Source organism: Xenopus laevis, chromosome 3S, assembly GCF_017654675.1.
Source record: "Xenopus laevis strain J_2021 chromosome 3S, Xenopus_laevis_v10.1, whole genome shotgun sequence".
NCBI lineage: Eukaryota > Metazoa > Chordata > Amphibia > Anura > Pipidae > Xenopus > Xenopus laevis.
In genome coordinates this window covers 6,113,462-6,125,000 of record NC_054376.1, presented here as the reverse complement: position 1 = coordinate 6,125,000, position 11,539 = coordinate 6,113,462, and the positions used below count along the sequence as shown (strand labels likewise).

At 43.1% G+C, this 11,539-nt stretch overlaps 1 protein-coding gene across 11 annotated transcripts in view; it reads right to left on the bottom strand.

Moving 5' to 3' along the window:
• Window positions 1-10,655, bottom strand: part of iqsec3.S (IQ motif and Sec7 domain 3 S homeolog) — a 73,383-nt gene extending 62,728 nt beyond the window's left edge. For 3 of the 11 annotated variants that reach the window (XM_041587949.1, XM_041587955.1, XM_041587953.1), the window contains exon 1: window positions 10,024-10,652. In XM_041587949.1, the coding sequence (XP_041443883.1) occupies window positions 10,024-10,448 (425 nt within the window). In that variant the 5' untranslated portion in view covers window positions 10,449-10,652. Of the gene's footprint in view, window positions 1-10,023 lie in introns of all 11 variants that reach the window. The other 8 variants (XM_018254845.2, XM_041587956.1, XM_041587952.1 and 5 more) reach the window with 7 other exon arrangements.
• Between the last annotated feature and the right edge of the window lie 884 nt (window positions 10,656-11,539).

Here is an 11,539-nt window from a genome sequence, read left to right as displayed (position 1 = left end):
GCTTACAATGGGGATCAGATAGGATCTGTGCAGCCACTGGGACAGAATGTTCTGTTATACAGATAGCTAGAATCTCAGCTGCCATAAAGCAGGACAGGACTGCTGCTTACAATGGGGATCAGATAGGATCTGTGCAGCCACTGGGACAGAATGTTCTGTTATACAGATAGCTAGAATCTCAGCTGCCATAAAGCAGGACAGGACTGCTGCTTACAATGGGGATCAGATAGGATCTGTGCAGCCACTGGGACAGAATGCTCTGTTATACAGATAGCTAGAATCTCCGCTGCCATAAAGCAGGACAGGACTGCTGCTTACAATGGGGATCAGATAGGATCTGTCCAGCCACTGGGACAGAATGCTCTGTTATACAGATAGCTAGAATCTCAGCTGCCATAAAGCAGGGCAGGACTGCTGTGAAAGAAAAGGAAGGAGACTAAGGGGCACATTTACTAAGGGTCGAATATCGAGGGTTAATTAACCCTCGATATTCGACCAGGAACTAAAATCGTTCGGCTTCGAATATCGAAGTCGAACGATTTAGCGCTAATACTTCGATCGAACGATTGAACGATTATTCGTTCGATCGAACGATTAAATCCTTCGAATCGAAGGATTTTAATCGTTCGATCGAACGAATATCCTTCGATCCAAAAAACATAGGCAAGCCTATGGGGACCTTCCCCATAGGCTAACATTGAGTTCGGTAGCTTTTAGCTGCCGAACTAGGGGGTCGAAGTTTTTCTTAAAGAGACAGTACTTCGATTATCGAACGATCGAATAGTCGAACGATTTTTAGTTCGAATCGTTCGATTCGAAGTCGAAGTCGTAGTCGAAGGTCGAACTAGCCCATTCGATGGTCGAAGTAGCCAAAAAAACACTTCGAAATTCGAAGTTTTTTTTATTCGCATCCTTCACTCGAGCTTTGTAAATGTGCCCCTAAGCCATTGAATAACATTCCCATTTCTCTGGGGTTAATGTGGCCACCAGATGTTGTTAAACTACAACTCTGACAGCATGACAGCTGACCAGACATCCATACTCTGTTAGGCTAGGGCCACACGGCGCGATTTTGCCGCGATTCTGCGCTGGGCGAGTTGCGAGTTGCGAGTCGCTGCGGTTTTTAAGCCGAAATAGCTTTGTTAACTTTGGCGCTGGTGTCAATGCAAATCGCGGCGAAATCGCTGCGCTAATTCACACGCAAAGTTAACAAAGCTATTTCGGCTTAAAAACCGCAGCGACTCGTAACTCGCAACTCGCCCAGCGCAGAATCGCGGCAAAATCGCGCCGTGTGGCCCTAGCCTTACCCTCCAGGTGTTGAATATCAGTTTCATGCATTCACTTATACACAAACTTCAGACTTTAGTCAACTGTAAATTCCAGCAGCTACAGCGTCAGAGGTGCAAGTAGGGGGATATTTTCTACATAGGCACCCAAGGGAATGTGCCTAGAGTGGCGGTATCATGGGGCGACCTTTTTGGGTGCCTATATAGGAAAAATAAAGACTGTCCTGCACATGGGCCACATGGATAAGAGAAGGATGGACAGAGGGTGGTGCCCATAAATCAGACACTGGGTGCAGGGAGTTGTAGATCAAAAAACCATTGTTGGCTGCAGATAGGGATTTCTATTAAAAAATATGTGTTGGCTGCAGATAGGAAACGCAAGGCTTAGCACCCCTGCAAAGGGAACCTCTGTTAATGTCAGTCAAAAATCAACCCCCAAAAAAAGAAAAACACATCAATCATCCGAGGCACAAGCACATAATAAGCTTTTAATCTCTTGGGTGTGAGTCAGGAGCATTTCAATTAGTGACTTATTTCTTGCGCTTACCAAGTGACGGAGATGAGATCCAAGAGGGAAATGGATCTGTCGGTGTGAGATAGAAAAAAACAAAAATTTTCTCTGGCTCTGTAATAACCTATAGACATATTCAGCAGAGGTTCCCAATATACGTCAAATATTCCTCCCTTATCCCCACACTGCGGTGCTGTTCCATATTCATCATCCGCATTGAGCGCTCCTGCCCCATGGAAATGCTTCTGAGCACTAATACCCCCATACACCCCTGTCCTGTAACATCTCCTCCTGCTGCAGCGCCATAACTAATAGTCAGCTCCTATGCACCACTGCAGACCCTCCCCCAAATAACTTTCCATTCTCCCATATATTCCTAGTTATAACATGCCCTTTAAATCCTCCCGTATGACGGCTGCATGCAATGCAAGGCATTGTGGGATACGGAGGCTGGAGGATCGCTGATTTCTGCTACAAGCAGAGAAGGGAAGAGCAAAAGAGAAACTGCTCTCATTTGCCTTTCAGTTCCTAATAGATTTACAATTCCTTTAAAGTGGCTTAGACTTCCATTCTTTTTCATTATGCAAAAAAAAATTTAAATTTTTTTTTTACCTCCCTACAGTTCTGTATTGAGTAACTCCCCCTCTCTGCCTTACTCCCCATATAACACTCATCCTGTCTCCTGTCATTGGCTGATTAGAATATCTATCTATAGCAGCTCATGGGTGCAGGATCACACACACACGCAGGCCTCCTCTCGTGGCTTAATAAGCCGTCACTTTATAGAACAGACACTGCAGGTGATGGGTGACGTGTTCCTCTCTCGCACTTCGCATTTATACATCGTGACTGCAGCTCAGGATTAAAGGACAAGTACAAAGGCCCTACCATATTGGGGGAACAGTCACAGGCTGCCAGGGAATTCTAGGAGTTGTGTATAAAAGGATCTGCTGGTCTGCCTATTCATGCCGTAATATCCGGCATTAAATATATTGGGGATGCACCGAATCCAGGAATCCTGGATTTGCAAATTAGGGACAGGGAGGGAAATCGCGTGACTTTTTGTCACAAAACAAGGAAGTAAAAAATGTTTTCCCCTTCCCACCCCTAATTTACATTTGCAAATAAGGAATCAGATTCGGTTCGGTATTCGGCCGAATCTTTCGCGAAGGATTCGGCCGAATCCAAAATAGTGGATTCGGTGCATCCCTACAATATATATATAGTAACATAGTGAGTTAGGTTAAAAAAAGACACATGTCCATCAAATCCAAACTTTTATAGTCTATATATAACTTGCCTAACTGCTTGACCCACTTAGGCTAGGGGCACACGGCGCGATTTCGCCGCGATTCTGCGCTGGGCGAGTTGTCGCTGCGGTTTTTAAGCCGAAATAGCTTTGCTAACTTTGGCGCTGGCGTCAATGCAAATCTCGGCGAAATCGCTGCGCTAATTCACACGCGGCGATTCGTTTTCTACTGTCGCCCGGAAACGCCCAGCGAGGCAACTTCGGACGACAATAGAAAACGAATCGCCGCGTGTGAATTAGCGCAGCGATTTCGCCGCGATTTGCATTGACGCCAGCGCCAAAGTTAACAAAGCTATTTCGGCTTAAAAAACGCAGCGACAACTCGCTTAGCGCAGAATCGCGGCGAAATCGCGCCGTGTGCCCCTACCCTTAAGGGCATAACCCAGAGCAATACAGGTGCCGCCATCCATTTGCACCAGTCAATACAGGTGCTGCAATGCAGAGAGATGTAGTCATGTTATGCAGAACCAAATCAGAGTGCAATAAGCAATGTGCAAGGGGTTCAGCAGCCATTGGATGTGTGCAGTGCACAGCAGTTCATTTTCTGCAGAGCTCACATCCAATGACCTCTCTGTCCTGCAAAGAAAGAATCTCCTGATTTTCCCAGAATCCCCGTCGCATCCAGATTCTCTGCATGTAGGTCTGCGCCAGCAGGGGGTGGGTGCCGTAAGTGAGTCTGGAGCCACGGTGCAAGGCATGAGTAAAAGGCCCAGCAGAACGCAGCATAATACCCAACCAGGCACTGAAGCACCAGCATAGAGTGGGTTAAAGGATGGCAAGACCAGAGCAGAACTCCTGCAGCCCTCGAGTTTTTGTTCCACTGCAACTCCCAGCACCCCACCGACAGCTATAATGTGTCAGAGGAAGGAACTAGGGACCTGCGGGGTTTTGTGCCATCAGGATATAGTGGGTACAGTACAGTGATGAACAGAATGAGCTGAAGGAATTACATAGTTGGAATGAATTGTGAATTTATATACAACCACCTACTGTACCAAAGGAGAGACAAGACAGAGGCTGAGACACTGGGTGTTTCGTGGCTTAAAGGGGTTGTTCACCTTTGAGGCAACATTTGGGGGCAGATGTATCAAGGGTCGAATATCGAGGGTTAATTAACCCTCGATATTTGACTGTCGAATTAAAATCCTTCGACTTCGAATATCGAAGTCGAAGGATTTTGCGCAATTCGTTCGATCGAACGGTCGAAGGAATAATCGTTCAATCAATCAAACGATTCGAAGGATTTTAATCCACCGATCGAAGGATTATCCTTCGATCGGAAAATTGTTAGGCTAACATTGGCCTCGGTAGGTTTTAGGTGGCGACTATGGTCGAAGAGATTTTTAAAGAGACAGTACTTCGATTATCGAATGGTTCAAATCGTTCTAATCGAAGTCGAAGGTCGAAGTAGCCAATTCGATGGTTGAAGTAGCCAACTATTTTTCCTCTATTCCTTCACTCGAACTTAGTGAATGGGCCCCTAAGTGTGATGTAGAGAGGGATATTCTGAGACAATTTGCAATGGGGTTTCGTTTTTTATTATTTGTGGTTTTTGAGTTATTTAGCTTTTTGTTCAGCAGCTCTCCAGTTTGAATTTCAGCAATCTAGTTGCTAGGGTCTAAATTACCCTAGCAACCATGCATTAGTTTGAACAAGAAACTGGAATATAATTAATAGAGAACCTGAATAGAAAGATGAGCAATAAAAAGTAGCAATAACAGTACATGTGTAGCCTTACAGAGTATTTGCTTTTTAGAAGGGGTCAGCGACGCCCATTTGAAAGCTGCAAAGAGTCAAAAGAAAAAGGCAAATAACTATAAAAAAATAATGAAGACCAATTGACAAGTTGCTTGGAATTGGCCATTCTATAACATACTAAAAGTTCCCGTAAAGGTGAACCACCCCTTTAATCTTGCTAGAAAGGGAGTGTTGGGTAGCAGGAATATAAATTCTACTGGGGCTTATGGGGGTACAGTTTAGCTGGATGGGGTTATTTTGGACTGGAGTCAAGCTATCAGACCATTTATTTCAATGCACACAGTCAAGCTATCAGACTACGCTTTTCCCATGTATAACCCCACTAGTGTCATGAAGCTGACCCCAACCTGAGTAAGGGCAAGGCCAGACATGGCGTTTTTGCTGCGTTTTTAGCTTGCGTTTTTAAAAAAGAACAGCCTGGTGTAAATACACCACTGAAACCACATGCGACCGTCAACATGCGTTTTTCATGCGTTTTTCAGCACGTAGGATTCTTTTCCCAACATGCACTTCTCATTGTTCTCATTGAGAATTTGGACGCCATATTTAAAATACACTGCGTATTTACGCAAAGTGTGGTTTCAAACGTGCAGATCCCATAGAGTCTATTGATTTAGTAGTTTCTTGACGTATTGGCGTTTCTGCTAAAAAATGCCAATACTGGCGTCCTGTGGCGGATTTCAGCTTGCAAGCGCCCTGTGCATTTTCCATTAGTTTCAGTGGTAGTGCAGTTTATGCGTATTTACGCTTGGCTGTTCTTTTTTAAAAACGCAACGTAAAAACGCCACGTCTGGCCTTGCCCTAAGTCCACTTAGTTTGGTGAAATTTCACAGTGGAAATTTACCGCAACGCTTTGCCAAACTTTGCGAAGTTTTAAGAAGTTTTGTAACTGCAGCAAATAAAGCTGATGCGAGGGCTGGGCCTGCTAACAGAGATGATCTGTGGGGTAAAAAAAATGACATATTGAAACTGAATTTATCTAACATTCACCTTTACATTAACTTTTAGTACATTATAGAATGGCTAATTCTAAGCCATTTTTCAATTGGCCTTCGTTATTTATTTCTCATAGTTTTCTAATTATTTTCTTTCTTCTGCTGACTCTTTCCAGCTTTCAAATGGGGGTCAGTGACCCCATCTAAAAAACAAATGCTCTGTAAGGCTACAAACGTATTGTTATTGCTATGTTTTATCCCTCAACTCTCTATTCAGGCCTCTCCTATTCATATTCCAGTCTCTTATTCATATCAATGCATGGTTGCTAGGGTGCTTTGGACCCTAGCAACCAGACTGCTGAAATTGCAAACCGGAGAGCTGCTGAATAAAAAGCTAAATAGCTCATAAACCACAAACAATAAAAAATGAAAACCGATTGCAAATTGTTTCAGAATATCACTCTCTCCATTATACTAACAGCTAATTTAAAGGTGAACAACCCCTTTAAGTGCTCTTACAGAAGGAAAACTATGCTACTGAATGAAGATGAAAAAGTATATTTTATATTATAAAAATATATTTTAAATTAACCTGCACTGCAACAAAGTACATTTTTCTTTTTCCGAGTGAGCAAATCTGTATTTTAAACAGGGGTTAATTTAAAAGGGCGGTTCACCTTAAAATGCACTTATATTAGTATGCAGTATAGAGAATTCTAAGAAAACTAGCAGCTGGACTTTGTCTTTAATTGGATCTTGAGATGAGTCGCTTTTGTGCTCTGCCGCTCTCCAGTCTAATATTCCTATGGCGATGTGGTTGCTAGGGTCCCACATACTCTTGCAACCAGCAAACAATCGACTTAATAGAAAGACAGTGGCATAAGATTTTTTTGTAATTGCTGGGGTGAGTGACCCTGACAACTAGAGAGTAATTGTAAATGCAGAATGGAAAAAAGAAGAGATAAGGAAGCAATCTATAACATACAGGTTTGGGACCTGTTAACCAGAATGCTCGAGACCTGGGGCTTTCCGGATAAAGGATCTTTCCGTAATTTGGATCTTCATACCTTAAGTCTACTAGAAAATCATGTAAACATTAAATAAACCCAATAGACTGGTTCTGCTTCCAATAAGGATTAATTGTATCTTAGTTGGGATCAAGTACAAGCGACTGTTTTATTATTACATAGAAAAAGGAAATAATTTTTTAAAATCTGGATTGTTTGGATAAAATGGAGTCTATGGGAGACGACGTTGCTGTAATTCTGGATAACGGATTCAGATAACAGATCCCATACCCGTACTAACAGTTCTTTTAAAGAAGCACTTCCCCTTTAAAAGCCTACAAAAGTGGTCGCATGCCTCTGGTCTCAGTCGACAAATTGGTTTTAAATTGGTTTTAAACGGCAATGACCCTCTCCCAGGCAGAAAGGTGAAAGTTTAAGGGAATCTACAATTGTAGCTATCCTGTTGCTGTTGTACTGCAACTCCCAGCAGCCACTAAAAGCCTTCAGGGAAGCTATGTACATAGCAGGTGACAGATACATGGGAGAGATTTTCTCTGGCCGGGAAGGGCACCCGCTTGCATGGGTCAGTGCCAAGATAAAATGATTTATACAGTTAATGAGTTCAGGTATCTTGTCCTGCAAAGGTTAATGGAATAATATACATTTTCATTCTCTCCGTGAGACACAATCTGGCGGTTACACAGGCAGGTCAACACCGTCCATCAGACACTGACTGACAGCTCTCCCATGTGTGACTGGAAAGCGAATACGGGGAGCGAAAGCTGCTCGGAGCGTCCCTGCCAGTGTATTATGGCTGCTCATTAACCCTTCGACTGCTCTAGCACAACAGGGAAATTCTTAGCCGATCTATTGGGTTCCGTTGTTCCTGCTCTGAATGATAGTCAAAGGCTATTGGGAAAAGACAGCTATGTAATCCGCCATAATCCCAAATAATAGCAATTTATAAATCGTTACACCATCTATTGTTTTCCATTGTTAACCCCTAGATGGCCATGAAGATATCTGGAGAACCAGCCCTTTACAGCAGAAGAGCGCCAGCATGATACAAAGTCGTTGTCTGGCAGCACAACCCCAAGGGTCTGAATCACAGACTTGAAGATGGGTCCCTGACCAACTGCAGGACCCAAAACAACACTCTTTGGGTTATTAGAATTATCTGCATTCCCAAACAGCCCTTTAGCTTCTTGCCCCAGGACAGGTTGACCTTGATCTCCCCAAGGCCAAATTACCAGACTGATAACCATCCTAACTCTTTCCACGTGTCCATGGGCACAACCTCTAGATGACTGCTTGGACCCAAGCCTGAGACTTAACTCATGTATAAAAGAAATCCTAGATCCCTCTTGTGACAAAAAAAAGACTAAACTCAAGAAAATACTTGTTTCCATCATAACCTGTAGATACCAGGGTCCTCAAGAGCAAAGATTGAACATATGATGGTCCAGCAGACCCTCTACATATAAATATTTCATTAAAGATTAAACTTGTGGTCAATGACCTGCAGAACCTCTATATGCCATCTTCAGAATAAGACAAGAGTGCATATAGGGTGTGCTTATGTCTGGAAGAAACTCTCGATTCCATGTTCCTCACAAGAAAAGAGTTAACCAGGCTGGGTGCGAGTCTAGAAGAACCTCTAGATATAATGGCCATTACAAGCAACTAGTAAAAACCAGGTTGTGTTTAATTCCTGCAGAGCTTTTAGATACTCTGCCTATCATGAACAAAGTGGTGACCTGAAGATAACCAAGCATCCAGCATGAACCCAAAAACCCCTGCCAGCTGCATGCCAAGAAAAAATGACTTTTCAGCAGGACCCCTAATAGAACATAATCGCTACAAGCTCGGAGCAAACCTAAAGCTTGTTGCCTACAAGCTCAGAGTAAACATGAAGCTATAGTAAGCAAATGCCTAGCAGAACCTATGTATCCCATGTGGTTCTGACATACAAAGTAAAGTGTCATTCTCCCCAAAGACCCCCCAGATTAACAATGGGCAAAACACAGAGAAAATTCAAGACTAAACCGACCATTCATCTGAAGCCGTAAAGCTCCACCTAGTTCTAGCAAAAACCCAATTCTGGCATTATGTCCAGCAAAACTCTAAATTATTGGTGCCCCGTTTTGGGTAGTTTACCAGCCAGCAGAAACCCTAGATTCCCGCTTGGTGATAACACTAAGTAAGCCTCAGTTGGGCTACTCTCCAGCAGAACCTCTAGATTCTGATAATGATTAAGCTGAAGTCTATGTCTCCAGCAGAACCTCTAGATTCTGATAATGATTAAGCTGGTCTATGTCTCCAGCAGAACCTCTATATTCTGATAATGATTAAGCTGGTCTACATCTCCAGCAGAACCTTTACATTCTGATAATGATTAATCTGAAGTCTACGTCTCCAGCAGAACCTCTACATTCTGATAATGATTAAGCTGGTCTACATCTCCAGCAGAACCTTTACATTCTGATATGATTAAACTGAAGTCTAGATCTTCAGCAGAGCCTTTAAATTCTGATAACGATTAAGCTAAAGTCTACTTCTTCAGTAGAACCTCTAGATTCTGATAATGATCAAGCTGAAGTCTAGGTCTCCAGCAGAACCTCTACATTCTGATAACGATTAAGCTGAAGTCTGTCTCCAGCAGAACCTCTAGATTCTGATAATGATTAAGCTGAAGTCTACATCTCCTGCAGAACCTCTAGATTCTGATAACGATTAAGCTGAAGTCTACGCCTCCAGCAGAACCTCTAGATTCTGATAATGATTAAGCTGAAGTCTATATCTCCTGCAGAACCTCTAGATTCTGATAATGATTAAGATGAAATCTACGTCTCCAGCAGAAGATTAAAAACACAACTATGGGTTTGTAGAAACCCATAGCAGAACTAAATTCTATAAAAAGCATATAAATCAGCAGAAGATTCCTGGTTGGTCATAATCACTAAGCCTCAATAGCCCAGAGTTCTATTATTTTACATGGCCTCAAGAAAGCCCAAAGGCTGAAAACTTTCCAACAAAACCCCAATATATATCCAACTGGGGTCTTTAAATACCTAATAGCAGGTCATTACTATCTCCACAGTCACATGCCCCCCAAATAAATACCCACCTGCTCCCATACACAATAATTCCAACCCAATCACCTGGAATGGCCCAATGATGCTTAGGGGGAGTAGGGGGACCCCAAGTGCTGACTTACTCTGCTTTCCTGCCCAGGATCGCCTTACACAGGGCGGGGGGCTTGTGCTGGTGGATGTGGGGTACAGGGTTGGGCACAGGATCTGGTTCCTCAGTCTGGGGGGTGATCGGCGGCTGCTGATGCGCATTTGGCGGCTCCTCGGTGTTTGCGCTGCTCTGCGCTACCGTCTGGACCTGGAGCTGGTTCTGTCCGCTGCTCACGATCTGCCCGGGGTTCTGGGTTTCTCCGGCGCTTTGGATCAGCCCCTGAGGCTGCTGTTGACCCCGCAGGTTGTGATTCTCGTTCCCCAGCTGATCCAGTCGCCTCTCCAGCTCGTCTATGCGCTGCCGCTGGGTGTGGATGAGGCTCTGCTGGTTCTGCACAATGGTGGTGAGTTCCCGCAGGTAAAGCACCGCGCGCACCGGGTTCTCCAGCAGATTCTCCATCCCGGGTCACTCACTCAATGACTGGAGGAGCTGCCTGACAGCAGCAGGGGCTGCGAGGAGAGGAGGAGGAGTCAGGCTCGGGGGGGCGGGATTTAGCGCACAAGCAGAGGGTTTTCTATAATAGGGGGAAGGGATAATTGTAGTGTTATGGATTGTGTCCCAATAAAGATATTTATTGGCTTCTTCTTGTCCAGTTTTTTTTTATTATCTGGGTATAATGTCACCAGGGAGTCCAATCTCTCTACATGACAAGTGAGTTCATGGTTTAGTACTGAATTGTCATTTCTTGGGACATATTTAGGCAGTGGTGTAACTACAGAAGGAGCAGACAAGGTGGTCATGGGGGTGGGGGAAAAAAGAGCCCTGCATTCATCTATAGCTAAATTTGAAAATCCCCCCCCCATCCTCATTATTATGGGGAACACAGCTATTATTTGGAATAAGCTATTATTATGGGGAACACTGCTATTATTTGGAACAAGCTATTATTATAAGGAACACTGCTATTATTTGGAACACGCTATTATTATGGAGAACACTGCTATTATTTGGAACAAGCTATTATTATGGAGAACACAGCTATTATTTGGAACAAGCTATTATTATGGAGAACACTGCTATTATTTGGAACAAGCTATTATTATGGAGAACACTGCTATTATTTGGAACAAGCTATTATTATGTGGAACACTGCTATTATTTGGAACAAGCTATTATTATGGAGAACACTGCTATTATTTGGAATAAGCTATTATTATGTGGAACACTGCTATTATTTGGAATAAGCTATTATTATGTGGAACACTGCTATTATTTGGAATAAGCTATTATTATGTGGAACACTGCTATTATTTGGAACAAGCTATTATTATGTGGAACACTGCTATTATTTGGAACAAGCTATTATTATGGAGAACACAGCTATTATTTGGAACAAGCTATTATTATGGAGAACACTGCTATTATTTGGAACAAGCTATTATTATGGAGAACACAGCTATTATTTGGAACAAGCTATTATTATGGAGAACACTGCTATTATTTGGAACAAGCTATTATTATGGAGAACACTGCTATTATTTGGAACAAGC